At 31.8% G+C, this 25,565-nt stretch overlaps 1 protein-coding gene across 2 annotated transcripts in view; it reads right to left on the bottom strand.

The window, feature by feature from the left end:
• Positions 1-25,565, bottom strand: part of LOC131852928 (sodium channel protein 60E-like) — a 58,501-nt gene that overhangs the window by 17,942 nt on the left and 14,994 nt on the right. The window contains exons 2-8 of one of the 2 annotated variants that reach the window (XM_059203680.1): positions 24,551-24,771; positions 19,507-19,699; positions 17,659-17,878; positions 9,715-9,849; positions 8,993-9,210; positions 943-1,058; positions 124-419 (exon numbers count right to left, since the gene is read on the bottom strand). In XM_059203680.1, coding sequence (XP_059059663.1) covers positions 124-419; positions 943-1,058; positions 8,993-9,210; positions 9,715-9,849; positions 17,659-17,878; positions 19,507-19,699; positions 24,551-24,771 — 1,399 coding nt within the window. The remainder of the gene's footprint in view (positions 1-123; positions 420-942; positions 1,059-8,992; positions 9,211-9,714; positions 9,850-17,658; positions 17,879-19,506; positions 19,700-24,550; positions 24,772-25,565) is intronic. The other variant, XM_059203681.1, reaches the window with a different exon arrangement.

Here is a 25,565-nt window from a genome sequence, read left to right as displayed (position 1 = left end):
ATAATCTATATTATTGTAAAGTCTTATTACAAATAATTTTTGCATGAAACAGTAACAAACGTCTATTCATCCTTCCATTCACACTCATTAACTTCTGGATTTATAATATTAGTAAGAGCTTACCGGTTGTACTTGAGGCATCGGCATTGACATCGGAGTGGGCATCGACATTGGCATTGGCATCGAAATCGGGACTGGTGTCGGCATCGGCATCGGCATCGGTGTCGGCGGGTGTAGATGAGGGTTTGGTGGCAACAGCGGCAGCAGACGGCGCGGGTGATGCGGGTGTGGTGCTTGGTCGTCGGAAGTGTGTTCTCCGTCGTCGTGGTCGTCCACCACGCCGGAGTCGTCTAAAGACGACTCCCGGTTATTGCTGTGGTCGCTCAGTTGGCGGCCCGCTGCGCTTAATGCGCCACGACCTGAGGTAAGTTCTGGGTTCGCAATTTGAGACTTAATGAACATTATGCCATTGTTGATATTTTTTCATTAGGAAAATAATATACATTTCAGTAACACGGCCAAACTAATATAACGAGGGAAGATTTTTTTTGTTAGAATGGACAACAGACTGATGTTACATTTTATTGTAAGCGGTAGTCGACTATATACATGAACAGAATTAAGGACATCACGTTTTCATGTGACATTCTCGATACCACTATTACACGCGTTGTTATTACGGAGGACTAAGATTTCATGCGACTTATTCTGTAATTTCTCTGCATATTCGCATCCTACAAATGAAACAAAATTTTACAGTCTAAAACAAGTAAAAAGGTTTTTTCACCCATAGAATGCCTAATGATTGTATTGTCAAGGAGTAAAATGGACTCCATTTTTTTTAAAGTTAGACATCTTCAATAGCACCCGTGAGAAGTCGAGGCCGCTCGTTAGTTATTGACACGTGCTGACATGTTACAATGTTATGTAGAGATGCTATACCTAAGGCAATGTCTGGGTGCAAAGTGTGAGGGGGCGGCGGCGGAGGCGGTGGCGCGGACGGCAACGGTGGTGACGTACTCGGCGTCACTGACCGCGACCGAGACCTCGATCTGGACCTGTAATGGTAAGACAAATAAAAATAGCGCCTGTTTCTTTATACCTTATAAACTTGGTGGTATTTAACACATCATGACATCTTCTGAATATTTTTTATATAACAGGAATCAAATAAAATATGTTTATTCATGTAAGTCTATTACAGACTCTTATAGTATGTGAAAATCTACCGTCTGTTTGGAGTGCATTCGATCTAAGAAGAACTGACAAGAAACGTAGCTCTTAATATTTTCAAATGAACTTGTACACGTTTACAGTAATTCAATTCAATTAAAATTTAAGGTTCGTTTTTAAGTACAAATTAGGGAGAATAGTGTGACACATATGTTATTGTAATGTTGTCAAAAGGAAATAGTTTAATCAGTGGCCGTAGCCGTAAGCTATATTACAAGCTGTATGGCCTACATGATGGACTACAACAAGTGGCAACCTATATGTATAAAGAGCACTACGGACCACACGTTATTCGTTGGTATTTCGGAAGACTAAGGCGTCTCGCCTCCGTACTCCGTAAAGTGAGTGCCAGATCTCAGTCTACAACCGAAACATTACTAGGCGAGCTTGACGGTATACGTTGATGAAATAAAGGTAACCACGGACTTTATACAAAGTATACGTGTATATAATTTAAAAATATGATCGAGGAAGACATAGGAGTAACGGAAATAAAAAATATAATTAATTGTACCTTCTTATTTCTGGAGGCTGTTACTAATAACAACATATTTTTTCTTTGGGATAGAAAATTTTCTTAAATTTGTATTGCATAAAAGTATAAGCAGCCCCTACGAAGTTTTTTTAATATTATGATATATATTGTTTGATTTACTTTTAAAAATATAATAGTCAGTCATAAAATATACGTCTTCTATGATTTGCGATTAAATGAAAAATCTATTAAGTACCTTTTATGATATCACAGCAGTATTAGTTAGCAGTATCCGTTATAATCTCACTTATTTAAATTTTAGCGCCAAAATAAAAACCGTAATGAATATTTACTGAAAATATGTTCCAAATTTGAATTATATATTCTTGTGCCTCAAGTATGTGATTATTAATGGCCAGATTGAGATTAATATGGCGTTTTAAATTTTATTTTAATGCAATAAATTATAACAAGCATTTCTGTATTTATATATTCGATTATAATAAATATTTATATTTTAATAAGTCTACTCATTAATACTTTCTAACTAATTCTACTCGCATATATAATCTCCTAAATATCAGTATATGTGTTTTTCGAAATATAAAGAAAAAATAAGGCGTACAACTATTAATTAAACTGAAAAGAGATGTGATACTACACTGTGTAAGCATATAATCACTACATCAGACACTGGTATGTATAAGTGTGCATTTAGAGTGGGCGATGTGAACAGAATTAATTGAATTTCGTTTGACTGAATCCGTAGCAGATTCAAGCCCCTTTGTCCCATTTTCATTAGCAGCTATGTAATTAATAATGGTTGATTTGATGGTAATAACTCCTAAAATGTTTAGTGAACTTTGTACTAGCACATAATTTCAGAGTAGATTGTTTGGTTAACTCAAAATGGGGGATATAAATCAATTATTGTAAGTGCAGTTCTTACAATTTATGGTTATTATGATATCATCATAAATATGAAAATACTTTATCTAAAATACTTCTTTCAATCAGGACTAAATAATACATACCTACTTTAAATACCTTACATTTAAAGTAGGTTTTTTATGTAATTGGAATGGCAAAGTAGCTGACGGTGTCTGATGGTAAGCGGTAACGGTCATATGAACAGCATGACGGACATTAGGTTATCATGTGACACCCGTCTAATAATGTAACTCACGTGGTGTAATAATAAAGTATGAGTGGAATCACGCATGGAATCTATCTGGAATACCAGAGAACCAAGATATCTAGCGTCCTATCCTGTATTTTTACTGCCTATAACTGAAACTGCTTGTTTTTTATATTGCGATGGCAAGGCAAGCTGTTTGGCGACCTACAAGTATTTCGAAATTATTTAAAATCAATTCAATCTGTTGCAGTTTTAAACACATGTCGTTTAAAGGGATATTGTTTATTGAATGGGAAAACCTAAATCATAATAATATCATATAAGTTTGGTAATTTCAATTATACCTTGGAATATAAACATAAGTTCATTGCTGCCGTAGAATAGGATAAGTCAGGTAGAGGGTGGCTTGTCTATGAGCTGTCGATGTTATCGTACTATAGACACAGTAACAACAAGTTAGTATTGGAAAACTTCCTTTGTATTCAGACCGATATCTTATATTCTAGTGTACTGTACAAGATATTCGGATATGCCTACTCGTATATAATACATGAAACTAAGATAAGAACATCAAAGAGATTGAATATTTCACTAAGAATATGGGCCTTCAGATTTCAAATTTATTTATTTGGAATCTGAAGTTTATCATTAACAAAATTTTAAGTCAACAATAAATATGTTTATAGTCCGTAATATAAAATGAAAATTATTAAAAAACTACTGCTGTAATAATAATGTAACATCATAGCTGTTCTTCTGACTCTAGATGGGGCTCAGAGTCGACAGTTGACTGACAATAGCTTCGTGATTGGTCAATTGGTCAATTTTGGTTGGCATACCCAACGAAAATTGAGCAATTGTTGCTCCTAAATCCAAAGTGGCAGGGGGTGAAGGCCTTTTAGGCCATAAAAAAGCCAGTTTTCTATACACGTACTAGTTTTGTAATCGGTGTTACTATCATAGGTAATTAGTCAAAAATTTTAATTGACTATAAAGTTATTTAGTTTTGGCCAGATTCGGATTGTTTGGGGCTTAGTCCTATTAATAATTCACAAACACAACATGACGACTTAAGTGTGATATATTTAGAAATAAAAAAGAGAGTAATAAATTCGTAAATGAAAAAAACATTAATTTCGTTATGAACACCCTAATTTTCTTATACCTTTCTTAACTCAAAATTATTTGTGCCCACTCTAAATGAGCATAATAGTATTCAAAGGGAATCCCAATTACTAAGACTGTTGTTATATAATTCCAACCAAGAACTTTACCCTCTAACTCGACTGCCCGCGTCTTCAGTTCAAAGCTAGATAGGTTAAAGTGATTCGGAATCCCGGGCGATTCCACTGAAATCCTAACCTGCTTCGACGAGAGAGAATTCAATAAGTCGGAGTACTCCGCGCTGCCGAACACAAACTCACTAAACCACTTTTATTCAATTCATTTATGCATTACTAGTTGTGGACGCGAGTATATGTTGGTTATTTCTTTTTTTTATTGATATCAATTACCAGTATCATATACATGTCATGTTAGATAGAAAAATGACAAATTTCATGGACTGATATATTTCTATATATCAGTCCATGAAATTCGTCATTCGTCGCGGGTGATTGCTAGTAGTATTCTTACTACTAGCAATCACCCGCGACTTTTGCATTTATAAAATAAAAGATAGTGTGAGTCAGTTCTCACGATACAGTATATCTTCGCGTCAAAATATATTATAATACGTACAACCATTTAGTCATAAAAAAGAATCAACCTGACAGACGGACTTACTTCCGCATATATAATATTAGCGTGGATTAAAGCTAATCACCATATAATCGCTATAAAAGTCCGAGCAGGAGACAGCTGATAAATTTATGGGGGTGTTTGACTGTAGAACACGCTTGCTCTTCAGATCGATCAACTTACATACATTATGTTCCTAGTCGTGCGGATGTGGTAAATGTCACAACACAAACAGAGTTTAGGCATTGGACATAACCCTAATTAAAATCGAACAGTCTGAATATCTACTTGGACATTAATTTATAGTAGATTCACTATGTGATTCACTATTCATATATGATGACAATCTAATTTAGATATCATATGAAAAGAAAAATAAAACTAACCGGTGCGATATTCAATAGTTTAAGGCGAGGAGCATGGTTTGAACGTGATTTGAATACCGTAGTTTTATAAAAATATTTTCTACGAGTTCACTTTTGCATTTCAATTCAGTGATCTAAATAGATATTGTAGAAAACAGCTATATTTAAGCTAAGCTTATTTATTTTCAACGATTGAAAAGATGTTTGCATAAAAATTACCTACCGGATGGGTGTTTTGAATTTTAAGGCTATTCGTAATAGTTTCTAAAACACGAATGTTCTACGGTTTCAGACATATTTGTACTTGTTGTCTTGCTACAATACTGGTTTACACAAAAATTCCAATAGTTGGGAAATCGACTTAAAGTCTTCAATATAAAGTAAAGTCTAAAATTTCTTAATTTTTATTAACCAATGTTATAGTGAACGTGTGTATTATAAAATAGTAGTAAAGTGAATTAAGAAATTTTTCTATATATGTCAAGTTGCTGATTCATTTTTCTTAATTAACAGTATTTATTCGATTGCAAAGCGTGTAGGTAGTGTAGGTACACTTTACCTTTTTTTGTTAAAAAGTTTTAAAATTTAAGAAACAAATGTTTTATCGTTTTATTGTCATAGTCAGTTCCTTGTTACTTATTCTTTGTTAACTCTATCTAGATTAAACTAGTTTCTTCAATCTCCACCTGAGCGATTTCCATTATTTATTCAAAAAGATAACGCGATAGCTAGGGGAACAAAAGTACCTACTTCATTAAGATATTCTAGCACGGTTAACTCAATACTAACCTTATATCGAAGTCCCGTTACTTATCCTTGTTTATATTGGTTATTTTTGAAGATATGTTATTTCTAACTTACTTTTTTGTTTACAAAGTTTCATATTGTTTTCTGATAATAAATATAATAATAAAGAAAAGTAGTATAGTAAAGGTTGTGTTTCCTGGATCATGTATTGTTATATATCGTATCTTAAGCTCGTTATCATTTTATTATATTACTCTGTATATATATAGCTTTAACTTGCGAAATTTTCTTCTGGGTAAGCGCGTTATTTACCATCAGATGAGGTAAAACCGAGCAAGCAATTTTTTTAATTAATAAAGGGATTACCATTATTAATAAAAAAAAAATTTGGACACATAAATATTAAAACGTAACTTATTGCATAAAAAATGTCGTTAGTCAATTCTGTAATTTAAAGTTACAGGCATAAAACATTCAAACCTAAGGCCGTAAAGTGTATACAAAAAAATTGCGTTAATACTAAATTCGTACATAATAGATATTATACCTAACACTCCTGTGGGCCTACATCTGAGGTTTAAGCTATATTTTACCGTATAGTGATAAACGCCGGTGAAGGTACCGATTACTAATGACTTTTGATCATATCTTCGCTCAAATTTTATTTAATAATCGAACCACGTATATATAAATCAGTATCTTATTATTCACAGGTATTAGTAGTGTTGTGCATGATTATAGACGACGATTATCGCTTAACATCAGGAGAGCTGTTAGTTTGTTCCAATTACATAAGAAAATCGGATGCATATGTGTAAAATATTTCCATCTTGAATAAAAAGAACTGAACCTGTCATTTTAATGGTAAATTTTTATTTTTACTTTCATTTGTTATGTTTTTAACACTACTTTGTGTTGTATAATTTTGTATCTTTGAAATAAATGAAGTATGTGTATTATCGCTTCGTATTTCTCACAAATTTTACACAACCAGCTTGCTTCACTACGGCAGTGCGAAATCGTTGCGCCGACCAGTCATTATTAGTAAAATGACTTTACCTTTACCCTTGTCTTTATTTTTGTAATTTTTATTACCTTAATAGTGAATCATTTTAATATATATAGCAGTTTCTTTTATAATTCAAGCAAAGGTTGTATCTAACTGCCCAATATGTATATCTATTATATTGAGTTTTAAACATGCATCCAAAAAGGTGGTTCTCAAGTCTATAATTTTTACTGTCATAGTTCAAACAGTTTTCCAATATTCAGTCACTTATATCACAGATAACATAATATTACTTATATAAAGCAACGAATATATGCACGAATAATTACGGTACTTGACGTGTATCCTATTAGTTGTGACAATGATAGATGATTGATGGTTGTTAAATTTAATGAAACTAATTTTAAAACTATTATTAATTCTTAATATTGTGATGTTACAATTGATAACAAATTTATCTATGTTTATGATCATAATCAATCGATATTTTCATTATTCCTCACTGCTTCTGAAATTTCAAGTTCTTGAAAGAAGTGAAACTGGAAATTTAGCAGATCGAGTTACAGTAAAATATCTGCATTATGACTATATTCTGGATTTTTGTGCTAGCTAAGTGAAATTTACTTTAATCCTGCAATTTTTAAATAAATTAAAATTACAGTACAATTACAGTACAGCAAAAGGTCGTCTTACTGCGGTATTTTAAGGAGAATAAAAAATACAGTATATAAGTTTAAATATTTAACGCTCAATTCGCGGGTAAAGCAAAACTCTGTTCTCAAAGCGATGCTCAAATAACTAGATGAAAAGGAGGCGTGATGTATTAAAAGTTGATAAGAGTTGAAATGGAAAAACCGTATAAAGCAGAAAGTAGGAAATTCAAAGCGTTTCCAAACAATGGTGCTGATAATAAAATCAGAAAACATTATTCACGATGTCACCAAACGCAGATGTAAGATAGATATTTTATTTCTTGTTCTTTCATTTTATCTCAGTACTGTACTCCCTGAAGAGAAAATTTCATTGCTTCAGGCAGTGTGTGGGTGGATCAGTTAGTATTCGCAACGCATCACTCCTTATTTTCAACCAACTTCAAAAGGAGAAGGTTTGCAATTCGATAGTAATATTATATTTTATTATAGAAGTAAACTTAGTACAGTATGAAGTTGTCTGTGTGGCCTCTGTCACACACTGAAGTTATGACAAATATTGTAGGTAAGGTGTCTTTCAGTTTCAGAAATACAGGAATAGTATGCAGGTCTCAGGAAATACAACGTATGTGAGATTCTATAGGCTTCACATGATTAGGTGGATTGTCAGGTAGTTAGTTTATCCCATTGCATACATAAATACACGACTGTGATGTAAATAATAAGCTTTATATTACAGCTTTGTGCTAAATTGTTTTTGAGTAGCAGTAAATGTATTTTTATATATTAAACCAACCCTACTGATGACCGTTACTCAAAATGGCGGTCGACCGAACGTTTTATCTTTCACGATTCGCTTGGTAGCGCCAATGAGCGTAAAACGTTTAACACAATGATGACCCCACACCCCGTCTGCGTTTATTATGTACTTTGTGATGTATCCTACCATAAAAATGTTTTTATCCGCCTAAATTACGCTTTCGGACCGCAAATGTGGGCATACTTTATAAATTTGTACTGCTTTTAAAACCTATATGCTTTATACACCTAGATACATTGTTATTACACTTACCTTATTTTAGTTACGCGAATTTATGACTATTCTGTAAATATCTACCATTTATTTTCAAGTTCTTCTCTTGTTTTATCTTTATTTGTACATTAACATTTTAATGTCATCAATTAGATACTAAAATAAGATTTTGGTCGTAGTAAATATAGACCACTTTGGTTATCATTGAATTATTAAATACTTACGATAGATTATTTATTAATTTAAGCTTTATTAACAAATATGTATGGTACAAAACGCGGACTTAATGCTATAGGCCTTCTCTACTAGTCACCTTCGGGAAGATTATTCAATTTTTACACTTTGTGAATTTCAATTACAGTTTATTAATTTAAGGAGTAGGAAATATTCGTGAAATTATTATTACTTTATAATTTACATTATTTAACAATTTTTGCCGGCTTTCTTTTAATTCTAGTTATACTTATTAGATTTTTAGTACGAATTGCCAGTGGTTGATTGTTTTTTACTAATACTTCTGTTTCGTCCGTGGTTTTTTACTTTAATAATTCCAAAACATCTATTTATTTTGACTATTATCACGACAATTGGTTTAAACTTACCTCTCCGCCACTGCAGCCACTGCAGCTGCATGATGTATAGCGCTTCTTCCTCGTTTACGTCTTCGAGTTCTCTTCCTAGAGTATGAAGCGAGAAGTAGGCCCTTGCGAGCGTCGATACGCTTCTTTGAGTCTTTGGCCAACGTGCGCACTGCTAATGATGTGGGATCGAAGCTGAAGGTGGAATCATCACGGTGCTCGTTGAGATCCTTCTTTCGTTCCTGTGATTTAAAGACATGACTTTATAATAAGTTGCAGTAAATATGTTTCACGAATTAGACTTTGTAAAAAGTCTTCCTTTATTTCACCTATATATTTCTGCTGCTAAGTAGCTTGTGTTGAGGTTTAAATTATAATGTACAGAGACGAGACCTTAGTCCTCAGAAATTTGAACGCAATATGGATACTACGGATGTTAAGTACCATCGTAATAGCGTTATTCGCCATTTTTCCCCAATTGGGATCTTGTTGTTTAAGTTACAAAAATAAATAGGAATCAGGTCTTTATAGAGTACCAAAACTTGAAGCATACAAACTGAAGTAACTGCGATAAATAAGAGAATAGATTCTGAAAAAACTTTTTAGAATCGAACTCAAATTATTCATACAGCACTATTGTGACATTTTAGAATAAACGAAAATTTTAGAATATTTTAGAATAAACAGCAATATATATTTATGTAATAACAAAAATATGTGATTGGATGGATCTTATTATAACTTACCTCTTGAGTAATTTGTGATTCCTCTTCATAACTGAGTGCTACGACGGCCAGCATTAGATTGATGAGGTAGAACGAGCCGAAAAATACCACTACGGTGAAGAATGATACTGACATCGGCCCGCATGATGACAGCACCTGAACAAAGATTGTAAATAAACCATAAACAAATCCTGAGGTTATTAGGCACCTTACAATATCCCTCTAATAAACTGAATTCTTTAAAAAAGATATCGTTGGAAATCGAATTTAAAACTTTATTATTAAAGTCAAATTCGAATATGCAGTTTATTTATTTGCGTGCGTATTAATGGCTGGAGCATCCGTTTTTCGCGTGAATGCTACTTGTAGAGACAGACTGATTTTGATTATTGCGACTGATTTCTTTTCTTGCTTATCTGTAAATGTGTACTTTTTCTATTTATCTTTACTATTATAATCGCTGTCGCGCTGGTTTGTATTTGTTATTCACACAATGTTTGTATTATTACTTTGATTTACTTTTAAACTTTCGCGTATTGTCTTAACACAGTTTCTTGGGTCACTCCTTCATTAGATGACATTGAAAGATTAAATATTAAATCAAGGTAGGGTAGTTAAATAAACTAGCGAAATATACCAACTAGTCGGAACGTGGAGTGAGGTAATAAATACTTTATTTACCTTTTCATCCTTAATAAACACCTTAAGACCTAAAAATGCATAAATTCCAGTTATTTTGTTAGAAAAGAGCTAAACCCGAATTCGGTATGTATTGTGCAATAACAGATAGATGAGCATTCATTTCAAAATCAAGAATCCAACCACTATATTCGATGTCAGTGTTTCCTCTAATGGCCGACTATTTCGAATTGCGGTCTCACCATTACTTCCACCTCGTGTGCGCATTCCGTTTAATGGAATGTCTTTAAATCCTCTACACAGAGAGAGGGATTACTGTTTCCCGTCATTGAAGCTGATGGAATCAAGGAAGAGAAATGGTATCTATGTATTTTTGTTTTCTAATAATATTAGTTCAATCTATTTTCGGCTGAATGGTATTCAGTTGGTATGTTATTTATAGGTTTATAATGTTGATATATGTGTAACTTACATCTACAATAATTTGATATCTTGGATTTAGATTTACTTTAAATTAGGATTTAGATTATGTTAACTCGTGACCTATCTTACTACGTGTTACCATATTACCAGCGTTGGTGGGCTAGCGATTTAGTACACCGCCTTATTTTCGCAGGGTCGATTCCATGTATGATGCAAAGATTTGTATTCATGAGTATGATAATTTGTAGTGATCTAGGTGTTTTCTATGTATTTAGATATTTGTACGTATTTATATAAAAATGTGTATGTATCAGCTATGTATTATATTATCCATAACACAAGCTTTGCTTAGTTTGGGACTTCATTATGCTGTGTGATTTATACAGGATTATAATATAATAAATATATTTTTGTATTCATCTCCATGTATACTTAAGAATATTCGCTTATCATTTAATAGTTACTAATTATTGTATTTAATAGATGTTTGTAAAGTGAGTGTATCTGTTTTAAAATTACGGACCGTTGGTGTGTAATTAGTACTATTCATAATTAGGATGCGAGAAAAGCCTATATTAATTAGAATGAGCTGTGTAAATATTTCGTCCATACTGATAACCATTAAAGTAAACACGTTACTTAATTTTACCCATTTCAAAGCGAACAATTAACGCAGATTAAATTAGTCAATGGGTGTAGCAAACTCAGATTGAAGGTCCCTTCGTCGCTTATTGTTTTGGCAAATTGGGTTTGGATTACCTACTTGATCGTTGTAGTAATCAATAAGTCGTTAGATAAATTAGATTGAATAAAGTGAGTTAGCTGCGAGGATGTAATTTATATTTATTCTCTACAGCCATTTACTGGGTAAATCAATATGCAAACTAAGCAAAAAGTTAGTGTTGCGAAGGCAAAAGGGACGTTTATATTTTTGAGTAATCTTACTTACAGCTATCCTTTTGTATGCATTTTTAACTGAATACTTTGATAGATTCTTTATTTATTGTACACATATAGGAAAAAATAGCAGTAATAAGGTAAATGTAATGTACAAGGGCGAGCTTCTGTCTAAAAAGAGATTTCTTTCAGCAAACCTAGAAAATGTTATAGGATAATGTGGTCACTAGATTATTATTATTAGTAGAAAAATATGTATTCGGTATAATAGGTATACTTAGATAATGAAATAAAATATCTGCGAGGTTTTCTCTAGAGACTACAGCATCAGGTTTTTCAAGAAAGGTATATTAAGGTTTAGAAATCTTAGAAGGATCAACAACGCGCACGTGACACGTCTGGTGTTTCAGACCTCTAAGGCTATGGTAACCATTTACCATCAAAGTGGCCGAATACTTTATCGCCACTATCATGGTATAAAAAATACTTTTAGATTTGTTCGATTCTTTCATTAAAACGGACGGACGAACAGGCACACTTTTGTATTATATTTATAATATTGGTATGCATGAATATGTAATTTGAAAATAAACTGTGTAGTATTTACTGTTCGCTTTTTTTTAATTCTTGTAAATGTCTAAACATAAGAGTCTGGATAGATGCTATGTTCATATGTTATACAGTTATTTCATTTCTAGAACGTGTGCTATACAAGATGTTTACTCCTTTGAGATCTTTTGTAATACAAATATCTACAAATTCACATATATATCATCCACACTCGCATGCATATAGCACAAATATCCTGAGATCAGCTGCCACACAGCAATTTCACTCTCATACCTCACATTTCAAACGGAGTACAGCAAAGTAAACTGAAGACGGCAGAATTTGTATTTCTAATAATATAAAACCCAGACGCATCTTGAATACATTATATAGATTAAATTGGAAACAGTTCTAAGAATTTGTTTAAAAATGTTTTACGAGTTTATATTTCTTGCTATATTAAAAAAAACTGGTGTATATAGGAGCACAGTAGCGTAGTAAAGTAATGACAAACATTCGGAACAAGATTTAGCGCGTCCATTATTAATTTTGTAATATTAATCGTACCGTGTGATCTGCAATGAAATGAAATTGCATCCATTTTCTACCTTCGGTTAAAGGTAGTGTGGAATATAGTTATATGATCACGTATTCAAATTTAATTAATCCATTAATTATATTGGAAATGCTGTGTAAATGTAAAGCAATCATGATAATACATTCGAAAATGGCAACAATCAACAATTTATACTTGTAACAGTATTTTATTTAATATATCTACTGTACTGTATTATATTGACGGCCTCGGTTGTCTAGCGGTCTAGCACACCGCTTTACGTCCAATGGTCGCTAGTTCGATTCCTCGCACGGCACAAATATTTGTATTTGTGAATGATATATCGATGAAGTACTCTATGTATATAGGAACCAAAACTCTATAAATATATGTATTTGTAATTGTTTGCACTACACAGCAAAAGCCGCATATTAAGGAAGTATACTAAATAATTAGAGCATCGAGAAGTTTAAAATAAATTATTTAATTCTTATAAAAGATAAAAGGCTATTTGATCGCTGCATTGATACATTAGAGTATCACTGCGAGATTCCCTTTTAATTAATTGTTATAAATTCTATTGAAAATAGAAACAATGAGATTATTTGACAAATCCTGAACAAACAAACGAATCGATTGATTACCCATAAGTTTGTTTAACATTTACGGAAATGTAAATTTCATTTTACAGTGTCCAAAACAATTTTCTGCATAATTGTAAGCGAAGAACTATGTTACCTATAATTGTTTTTAATAATAAACTAGTCGTGACTTCATTGCAAATAGATAAATTTCTTTATTGTGACGGAATAGAAGAGAAAATTATATAGTGCCCACTTTCATTCTACTTTATTCAGTGTTACCACCAATTATTAAAGTTCAAATTATCGATTTTACATATAGAAAAGTATCCGTCTTAGTGACTACATATATGATATAATGTATGACTATATATAAAGCGTCTCTAACTTTAAGCCTGATCTCTATGGATTAGGCGTTTTTGTATTTGCAAAGCAAACATTATATACTGGTGAGTAACAAAATGTAATAAAATTGTACATCCAGGAGGACGAGCTTCCATATAAGGCAACTGATTGTGTATATATTTCATTAATCAAGATGTTTTATAAGTTTTACATATCAACAATCACATATTCTCATTTATATATTTTCTTAAGCCGGAGCTGGGATCCCCTTGTAAGCATAATTGTGTACATATATGTATATATTATAGCTATTATGACCCAATTGCAAACCAGGTATATAAGAAAGTACACCATTAGTAAGTGGGTCAGAATAAATTAAAAGTACCCAGATATGGCTTGACGATTTCGGGGATTGCATAAATTTTATCATTTAAAGATTACACGGTGTACCGCAGTGCCGAGCAAAACGAAGTTAAGCCGGAGTTTCTGAGTGAATTCATAATGTTAGGGCTGCTTCCCCGTGATCTTTAATTAATTCTCAGGGCGCGCCTACTTGTCTTAATATCTTTCAGTTGTAACGGCTGCGGAGTATGTAGCCGTGAACAAAATAAGATGTTGGTAGAAAAATCAAAAGCAAATGAGCAAAAAAACCGTATTGCTTATATTTTGAAGGAAGAAAATCAGGGCCTTTCTGATTTTTTTAAAGCGATATGTCTAATTCTGAGATTTTAAATGCATATATGTTTAACATATTAATCAAATCTGAAGTCTAACTAAGTCATTTAAATATCTACCTACCTAATCATTTATAGTGTAATAAGCATTATTCAAAAGTCTTTCTTAATTAGCCTTTTTAATTAATAGAATGGAAGATCTTATGTTTCAATATCGTATTGTAGAATTTAATGAGAAGACTGATTTCAATAATTTTAACTTGTATCAAAAATGATTTTGTGTATACAGAGTTACAGTTGTTTATTTTAATTTACTATTTATAACTTTTAAATGCTTGCTACTTTAATAAAAAATGGTAAGACTGGAGAAAAATTATATATATAAAAAAATACACTGAAGCAATAGTTTTTCTATTTTCTTATGTTTCTAATTGTCTTGACAATTGCAAACATAAAAATATATTGCTAAATATTTGCAACTATTCTGAATTGTTGCACCTACATATATTCGACAATAATATTTTATTTATATAGATAGAAGACATAGCTGCAGATACTCGTAGATAAAATTTTACGGTATCTATCTGCGCCGATTGTGATGACCCCAATACTCGAAGGCATACTTGAGTCCGTGATATTCCTTTTATGTCAACTTGAAATTATATTAGAACATCCTTTTCCCTATAATTTATTTATTTTATTGGAATGGTAAATAAGCACTGACAGCTGATGGTAAATGGTAAAGGTCTCTTATACACACGAACATCATCTCGAATATCCTCTGTATATCTCACTAGCTGACCAGCGCAACTTCGTTTGCATCAAATTTACTTGACATTTATCATTACATTTCGCTCAATTTGCATAATATATATTTAAATTACAGCCTATGGGTTATTCTGATGCGTAAATTGTATTATTGTAAAGTTTCATCAAAATTCGTGCAATAGTTTTTGCGTGAACGAGTAACGGTGCCATTCCGTTGACAATAATATCATGCAACTATTCCTTGTAATTTCACAACTAGAAATCAACCTCCAACCTCCAAGATACAGCATGCGGTATGCAGACATTTTACAAAGTCTATTTTGGTAAATTGTATAAGTAGGTTATTGTAGAACCTACCCCATAACAGTTACAAGTATTTCTGTTGTGACAGGATTTACGAGGGGTCCATATGAATACGTGCCCAAATTAACACACCGAGTTTGGGTAGAGGGATTTCATCTCATGTGATGTCAACAGTATAACTGCTAAGACAATTAGAATTTCATCGTGATTATCCTCTTATCCTATCCTTAATCCTATAATATAACATAACTTTCATATAATACCATAGATAACTATTATAATATAACTTATGGTCCACTCAGTCCGTGCTATATTTAAAAACTTTATATATCGAACTCCAATTTATAAATTATTGCTTCTATTTATTCTTCCTTTCGGTTTACTTTCCTGACTGTAGTTTAGTGTTGTTCTTTATAATAATTATATTTTTTGCGAAAATTCCTTTATCTCTCACACAACTATTATATAACACTATATATACCATATTTGTACGCTATAAATAGCAGAATATCATAAATTTTCTATACTACAAATTTATTATATCTACCCTATTCTAAGAAATAAATATATTTTTATTATGATTACTAAAACAATTAAATGACAAATCAACAACAAACTCTATTAATAATTTAAAGCGTTTGATTTATAGCGTCATTGCATTATATACATTTTCGTCCATAATTTATATCAAAGTCAAATACAAAACCATTTAATCAACCTACTAATAAGATTTTTATCACTTTTAGTAGGTACCGTCCAGTTCGGCTAGCTACTTCTAGTTGAGAGGAACTGACGAGAAAGGAAGACTGATATATATTTATACTAGCTACTCGTCCGGGCTTCCCACGGGTGTACATATATATAAATCTTCCTCTAGAATCACTCTATCTATTAAAAAACCGCTTCAAAATCCGTTGCGTAGTTTTTAACATTTTAGCATACATAAGGACGGACAGACGGCGACAGCGACAGCGACTTTATTTTATACTATGTAATGATGGTAATAATGACATGTTATCAGAATTTACTCTTTATACCGAAATCTATTTTATACAATAATTTTATTTTTGTGATGCTTAGAGCTAAGACTTTGAAAAGTAGAGAAGTTTTTTAGTTAGAAATAAAAGTTAGTTTTATATATATTATTATATATACCAGACTAACAGAAAATGAAGACGAAGTAATGTAGGTACAGCCATTGTTCTATAAAGTACAAAGTTATGAAAGTGTGCCTAATTTGTCTAATGGGATGGATATGCGACAGAATATTTAATAACTCTTCGATCTTGACAAATGATAATGTATATATTATTAATGAAGATTGAAATTCTAAATGAGACGATGACAATGAAACGTAAAACTAATAATAGAATTGCCATATATAAAAGTGTTTTATTTTTTTTCATAGATATTTGTGGTTATTACAATATTTCTATACAGCTTTAAAGATGATTTTACTATAACTTTTTTTTTAACAATCCCTTGTTAAAACGGACAAAGGGCAAATATTTATTTATTTGAGTATAGTTATATGTCGCCTTTTGTTTTATACATCTATCTATTACACTATCTTTATTCTAGTCTCCAGGAAATATTCTTTAAATATTTACTAGAATCTTTATTGCTTTTTATACTGAATCGTCTATAATGAAAAGTATCTTTTTTTTTTAATTTAATTTTATGAATCTGAAATATTATTTTATAGATTGACAATATTTCATGATAGCGAACAACGCTCCTATTTGTTCTTTTTTTAATATATTTATGTTGTGTACTTTTATTTATATATAGCGACCTAGCGACCCTTCGCGACTAAACATGTATTACATAAACCTTCCTCTCCTACTAATACATATGATACTGATTTTTTTTTAAATGTCATCTACGCGGTGAACTTAGTCCCAGTTATTTTAGCACCCAAGCAGCTTCCTTGTAAGATGATTTCGGTTAAAAGATGAGATATAGAAATTACAGGATAGCACGCATGATATCAAGTCTTCTGGAACGTCAACATATGTGTGGTCACGGATGTTACATGATATGTAAAGTCCGTAGTGCTGTTCCTGTTTATAGTCAACGGTTCCTAGTTACCATCAAGTTTTTTAATTAGTTGTTATTATTATATTAGGAACTGTAACTTTAAACCTTTGGAGCAATTAAAATTTCATTTCTCAGCAAGTAAGTAATCAAGTTTTCTCTATTAGAATTACATATATATAAAAATACTCACCATATTATATACATTTTCCCAGTAGTCCAAAGTGATGAGTTGGAATGTGGTGAGCATGGACCATAGGAAATTGTCGAAGTTCGTGTACCCGTGGTTGGGGTTTGGCCCCACGCACAGGCACGTGTACCCCGACGGGCAGTGCCGCGCCCCCGTCAGGTTACCGCAGATGATCGGTACCTCCTCCTCGTCCACTATCCAGCGAGATGGCTCTCTAATCCACCTGGATGATAATTTAATATATTTAGGATATATAAAATTGCGTGCGTCAGGACCGTGTTTACTTTGTACTAAAATATGAAGAAAATCTTCAGCAATGGAAAATCCATCTCGATAACTACAGTTCTAGCAATGATATTTCAATAACAGTAGTAGTTTACGGAATAAATAGTTTAATTATTTTGTATATTCGTATTTATAGTCTAATAACATCAAAAATATCTATAATAATTATATTGTCTTTATAAATAGTATAGTTAGCGATTTGTAATAATTATTATTAGTAGACTAATTGATTATTAATCACAAACTTCTTGAAATCTTTTTATATTGTACATGTAGTTGTATGTCCTTTATATGTCATATGTTTTTTTAATTACTACTCCTGAGTATTATACAATATATTTACATAAGTCAAATTACTTGTAACCAAACAATATAAACTGCGTAACAATAATTTTAATTAAATTAGTAGTTAAAACTTGCATAAATTTACTAATGTTTCAAATTGGTAAATTTCAAGTCGCTATAAGTGCATCCTACACCTATACAAAAAATATATTAAAATTAAGAAATGTTTGAAGTCTAAGTGTATAAAGATATAATCAATACTCATCAAGACAAAACATAATGAGAACCAATTACAGAACTTGGCATTCTGTCTGTTGAGTGCGCAATATATTTTTTCTTTTCCCCGGTTTGAAATGAAATGACAACCTAATTAAACAATTTGACGGCAACTTTCGCTAAGAACTCCAAAGAATAAGAGGGCGTCGTAATTTATATAAAGTTTGGTGCCATTACATTCTGTACTTAATTTCCCTTGTATTTGTAGCTTATATATCAAATATATAATATATATGTATACACAACGAAGTAATATTCTAAATTGTACAATACTATTTTAAACAGTTAGGTAGTGGTAGAACTAGAATGTAATCAGGCCATTTGTTTAAAAATATAATTACACAGCTTGAAATAATATACTTAGTGGATTGAATAAAATATATTTGATTATTTTATTTCTTATACCAATCCATGACCCTCATGGATTAAGTCGACCTATTCCCGTTAAGGGCGTATAGTTTACATCATTTCTGACAGATGTCACTATGAGACACTCCATCCTAAATCTAACCGTTTCGAAATTTTTAAATTTAATTGTTTTTTACAAAAAAATAAAATCCATTTTTGGCTGTAAGATTAGACTTTTTAAAATGTGCAAGTCTTATTATTTCTATCCTATTTGATTTTTACATGTAAAATAAGATGCTCTATCACCTTTATAAATAATATATAGGTACGTAAAATGTATAAGTAAGTCGTTGTAGACGATTAAAACTAAAAAAATAATACAAATTTAAAAAGTTCATTTTTTTTCTTGATAAGCGCGCTACATCCTTGGTCTTGCTATCGTTTATCAGATGAGGAGAGACTAAGTGCAATCCCATTATTAATAAAAAAAATAGATATCTGAAACAATGTTAAGACGCCTGTTACGAAGATGAGCTTAAAAATATCTACGTTTCATCAGCTGTCCGATGAGGTACAGCAATCTAGGGTTTATCGAAAATTTGTAAAAAAAACTAGTTAAGTACTTAGTAAGTTAGTAGTGAACATAATTGTACTCACTGCAACCAAATTTCATCCGTAAAATTCTCTCCCGGTTCCCCCACAAAATTTTTCACACACTTATTCCTTAGTTCCCCCATATACACCTGCAGCGCGAACAATGCAAACACCATTAAACAAAAAATTGTCAATGTCATGACCTCCGCCAGTTGTTTGAACGAGTGCAGAAGTGCGTTAATGATGGTCTTCAGACCTGGAAAGAAACAGCATTTTTATAATTTCAGATTTTATTTTGAAAATAATTTCACATGTTCTTATATGATGAATAACAGAAGTATTTATATTTCTCTTGGTAATGCCGTAATTTAAAAACATCTTATGCAATTTGTTTTTGTATTATTTTCAATATTTTTTAGTAAATCAGTTTCCCTGCAATAGTGAACATTTGTATTTAAGAAAATATGATAAATGTTCTAAGACTAAGTTTCTTTCTAAGTTTCACTATTAGATACCTTTTTGACCTTATTACATAAACTAGTGAGGTCAGTGTAACACATTTTTTTTCTTTTTACTATGGGTTTCGGCTTATAATTTTATAACCGGCCGTCCGCCTGACGTCAACCCTCCTCGGGAATGCGTTTGTTCGTGCATAAGACCGTCACGTACAGTATGTTGGAAAGGGTAGGGATGAAAGGATGTGTTGAAAAGGATCTTGGAAGTGAATAAAGGAGGTTAGTACGTGGTAGGTAGTGTTTAAAATGCGGGAATATTGCAGTCGTTGTAAGATATTAGTATAAACTCCTTTTTAAGACCAGACATATCACCTCTAAAATGACTAGTCCCTTCTAATCGATCTCCTTTCCCAATTTAACGGAGATTGAAATTACTACGGTCTAAAGCAATACTTTATAAGATGGAACTCCTAGCAGAGCCTCAAACAGACAGTCTTATCCTTTTGGTCCTAGTTGGCATTTACCCGCACCTATCCTTCCGCTGATTTCGAGTACCTTCTATACTCGGTCCCATTACAAGGACCGTATGCTTGTTTACCACTGTTGTTTTAATAAACGGCGAACCTCATTAGAATCATTCTAAATTATAAATATTATTTGTGAAAAAGCTTTGACGGCAATTAAATAAAAAATATAATAAAGACAATATTTAAGTTAATAGAAAACGTAATTTTATTCAAGCATATACATACGTGACTGACAAGTTTACGCCTTAATAGTATGGTCATTATGCCCAGTGTTACAGTATGATTTAAAGTATATCAGTGGTACTAATAACGTGTAATTACAGCTTTTGTTTTTTAGTACACTGCCTGCCTATAATTATGTATCTATATACTATAGATCTATATCTATGATCTAGATAGGTTGTAATCGAAATGGTAGAGAGACCTTAAAGTATAGTTGTAATGTAGTCAATCTGGGATCTGTGTTACTCTGTGGAACACTTGAGAAATAAACAGGAAAGGTTCAAATAATATTTTAATTCATAGTAAATGTATACATTTTGATAGGATCGTAATCTCGTGGTTTATTATAACTATTTATATCAGAAAATATGGTAAGAATTAATTTAGTAAAAAAGAACTCTGTAAGTGAATTTATATATATTTAACCGTGTCTCCGTCTGATCATGTAAACACCAATAACAAACCATTTATTCCTATTAATCGAAGGTGCGAACCGACCCCCTTTATTAATGTGTGGGAAATCTTCAAAAGGCCCTAGTCTCACTGGAGGGATGGCGATGCGGTGTGTGGGATTTTTACCCACTAAAAACTACACGGTGTATCTGCAAGCGGCTGTGCCGGAGCCAGGGTTTTCGCATATGCATTCTACCCCGACTTCGACAGCGAGGTTCACCCCCCTGTATGTTGGGTTACCATGATAAATAACAATAATAATAGTCTATGTGTTATTCTTATGTATAAGCTATATTACTGTAAACTTTCACCACAATCAGTTTAGTAGTTTTTGCGTTAGTTTTATACTAAGTAATGATTAAGATTACACAATTGATATAAAGAAATAGACATACATTTACTATATTTTCAATGAAAGAGTGACAAACATCCATCCATACTTACAAACTTTCGCGCTTATAATATTACTAGCTACTCGCCCTGGCGTCGCACGGGTGTACATGTATTATATATATAAATCTTCCTCTCGAATCGCTCTATCTATTAAAGAAAACCGTTTCAAAATCCGTTGCGTAGTTTTAAAGATTGAAACATACATAGGGACGGAGAGACAGCGACAGCGACTTAGTTTTATACTAAGTAATGATTAAGATTACACAATTGATATAAAGAAATAGACATACATTTACTATATTTTCAATGATTTTAGATGTCTATTTTAACTTCAGTACAGTTAAAATAATCTTCCTAACAATATAATAATATACATATCTTTTTTAAAAACGATAATTACGGCAGAGTTCAAAGGGAACGTGTCTGTAATCAAGACGTTAATGGAGTATTAATGGCATTACAAAGGCAAGAAACTGCAGAAACTGCAATTAGCGTTATATATATCCAAACCGGTGGTCAAAACGACGGCAACGCCGGAATATGCCGCACGCCCCGGACCGTGTCGGAGGATGAGTAAGGTCACGTTCAAATGTTTTAATTTAAAGGTTGGCGTTATATATATGCCAAAGTATCTATATAATTTTATACATGAACGGCTATGTATATATATATATATATATATGTACATGCATATACATCACGTTATCATGCCGTGAAGCCCGTGATAATACTCATGTAATGCCATTTCAGAGAACTAAGATGTACCTCTTAACCTGCATTTTCTCTGCATAATTCTATCTTACTTCAAGACGGGCTAGGCCTATGGTAATCCTATGGTACATACTTATAAAACTTTTTCTAAAAATAAATACACAATATACATTATCAATTTATTTTTATTAAATTGATAATAATAAAACATTACATTCGACATCCTTTAGATATTAAATTTTAAAATATTAACATTAAAATACGAGTATAATATTAAAATAAATTAAATTAAAAAAGTACAATATCGTTTACATAGGCGCAACGTCATTCCCCTTGATTGATGATGGACATGCCTAATTCTGCAGTTTAATTATAAATAATCTACATAGCTTTTAAAAAAATTAATACTGGAATTTGAATAATTAATTGTTACCACTTTATTGGAATTGTTTTATTATTAAATGTAACAGTTTCATTTATTTATTATTACTATTCACATTGTTTGCGAACGAAAATATGTACCTGATTATTAAATATAAAAAAAAAATAAAAATGTTGAAAATGGAATATTGAAAATAACGCGACGATGTCTTGTTTCTTATTATATTTATTTATTTACATAGTGGAAAACAAAGTTCCGTTGCTGTCTGTTCGCTTATATCTTTTAAATGACGCAACGGATTTTAATGAAGTTTTGAGCAATAGATACAGTGATTTAATAGCAAGGTTTATATGTATAATACAACAAGCCGAGAAATTCAAAGATTTGTAATGTATCCGTGCGAAGCCGAGAGATCTCGCTAGTAAAATTACGTGTATATTTCACATTTTTCTCGTATATTCCTCGACGTCAGCAATAATGACATCCAGTGTACAAAATGTTTTATTTATTTTATTATACTTACAACATGTGATATTCCTCGACTAAAGAATCATAACATTATAATGACCAATTATGTCACTACTAATTCGATGTTACTTTTTTACTGTGTAATATACTATTATATTACTATAATAATAATAATAGATACTCCCTAATTACTATCTTTTGTACTTCATTAAACATCCGTAAACAAGTACGTTAAACATGTTAGTATTCGTGTAACAAGGTTATTAATAAAAAACCCGGATTCTGTTTATTACCTCGTATACTTTATCTAAATTACGCCGGATACCTACTTTCATTTCTGTATTTTCAACGAGAAATGCGATGTTCGCAAATCTTCGCAAACGTTTGGGAATAACTAAATATTCAATAAACTTTAACTAAAGGTTTCATAATGACTATGTTGTTGACTAGACTTAGAGAGGTACATAAAAAATATAAATTGTTCTTAAAAATTTTATTTTTGATTTAATAATCCAGGAGAATTTTCACAGCGCCATCTAATCTTAAGCTAAACATTATATTATGAATAGTTAGAAGAACTTTATAAAATTGTATTTTTTAAACATATACAAAGATAATTTATATATATACATAGAAAACATCTAGAATAATACATACAATTATACACATGAATACAAGTAATTATCGACAAATGAACGAAAGAATATATATAATGTTGGAAAATATTATTCCAGTATATGGCAAGGAAGCGACGGCTGGGAAGCCCTTGCACGATGCCAGTAAGTGCTTAGGAAATTCGTAACATTACGTGAGAATTCAGTTTAACGATGCCGTTTCGCATCCGTGTGTTTGATGCGGCACAGCATCCAGATAGCGCGGGAATGATTTTAACATTCACAACTGAATTAGGTCTCTGAATGGCGATGTAATGACAAACGTAAGTAGGGTCTGACATGATGGAAATCCGCCGGTGACGTGCCAGGATATTTAAATACAAGTATGGATATACACGCTAATAATCATTCAAGTATATCGAAAATGATATATAATATAATATGATTTATAACAATATATTGTCTTGGGATTGTTTTGTTATTGGTAAATTAATATTTACTATTGTAATAATTAATTTAGTCTAAAATGGAGTTATGAAATATAAATAGGAGTGCTTGAAGCCAGTTTTGAATGTCAATGACACAATAATTGAGCATGTAAAAGATTAGGTTGCTAATGGCAATCGGTTCTCTATACTCTACCCCATAAATATCTATAGTGATCTTCACTTCAGGCAATTGATAGATAATGATATGCAGTTTCGTTTAAAAACGGGTTAGAGAAGTGTTTCTTGTTATTTCTTCTTGGCTCAAACTACTAGGTATATATTATATTTACTGTAAACTGATATATCTAAAGTACGTATATCATAAAAAACTGTAATACATGTAGTATGAATAAATATATATAAAATAGATTATGATTTAATTTGGACAACTTACCCGGCATTATGGAAACAGTCTTCAAAGCTCTCAGCACACGAAACGTCCTAAGGCCGGCCAGATTGCCGACCTCCATCCCGATGGTAGCGTACCCAGACGTGATGACCACGAAGTCCAACCAATTCCACGGGTTCCGGAGGTATGTGTACTTATTAAGAATAAACCCCTTCGCTATACACTTCACTATCATCTCCGCCGTGTAGATCGCCAGGAAAATGTACCTGCAAGCAAATGTAATTGCATTAATTAAAATGTTTATTTGCAGAAAGGTATTTACGTAATTTATTTAACTAGTAAATATCCGAGTATCAATTTTCATATAAGTTTTATATATTTTTTTTTATTTATTATAATTGTAATTCTAAATTCGGTTACCACGCCCCGCCCGTGATGCACCTTATAGTATATGTGGGGAAGTAGAAGAAATCTTTTGTCGTCTCTAGCGCACATTGCTACCGTAGCTGTGAACGGCGAGTGAGAACAGTGGTTCGAGTCGGAGATCTGACAATAAGCTATTCCTGAAGACTAGATGTCAAGGCTCTAAAATTATTTAAATTAATAAATTTCAGATGTCAAAGGTGAGATTATCAATTATTAGCTGTGTCCGTGGTTTAATGAAAATCTGCGTAAAATTTATAGCCTACGTGTTATACGGATGTATAAGCTATTATTGTAAAGTTTCATTAAAATCCATTTACTGGCTTCTGAGTGAAAGAGTAACATATATGCATCCATTCATCAATTCTGCCATGCTAACCATCTTACGTTTTTACAATATTAGTAAGTAAGATTAGGCATTTCGTTTAATAATCTCATAACTATTTAACTATACATTTACAATATACCTTCATAGCTACTTCATTAATTAATAGTCCTCCTTAATTTGAATATTGCTTAATAAGCCTTTATTGAGCAATATTCAAATTCAGTCAAACAATACGCTGTTTGGTTTTGGGGTTACGTTGTAGGTAATAGTCAACTGCGTGGAGTGAATTAATTAGCTACCCAAGAAATA

Source organism: Achroia grisella, unplaced genomic scaffold (assembly GCF_030625045.1).
Source record: "Achroia grisella isolate CSIRO2021 unplaced genomic scaffold, CSIRO_AGI_Agris_v1 utg869, whole genome shotgun sequence".
Classification (NCBI taxonomy): Eukaryota; Metazoa; Arthropoda; class Insecta; order Lepidoptera; family Pyralidae; genus Achroia; species Achroia grisella.
Note: the sequence above shows the minus strand (reverse complement) of the source record. Positions and strands in the feature narration are given on the sequence as shown.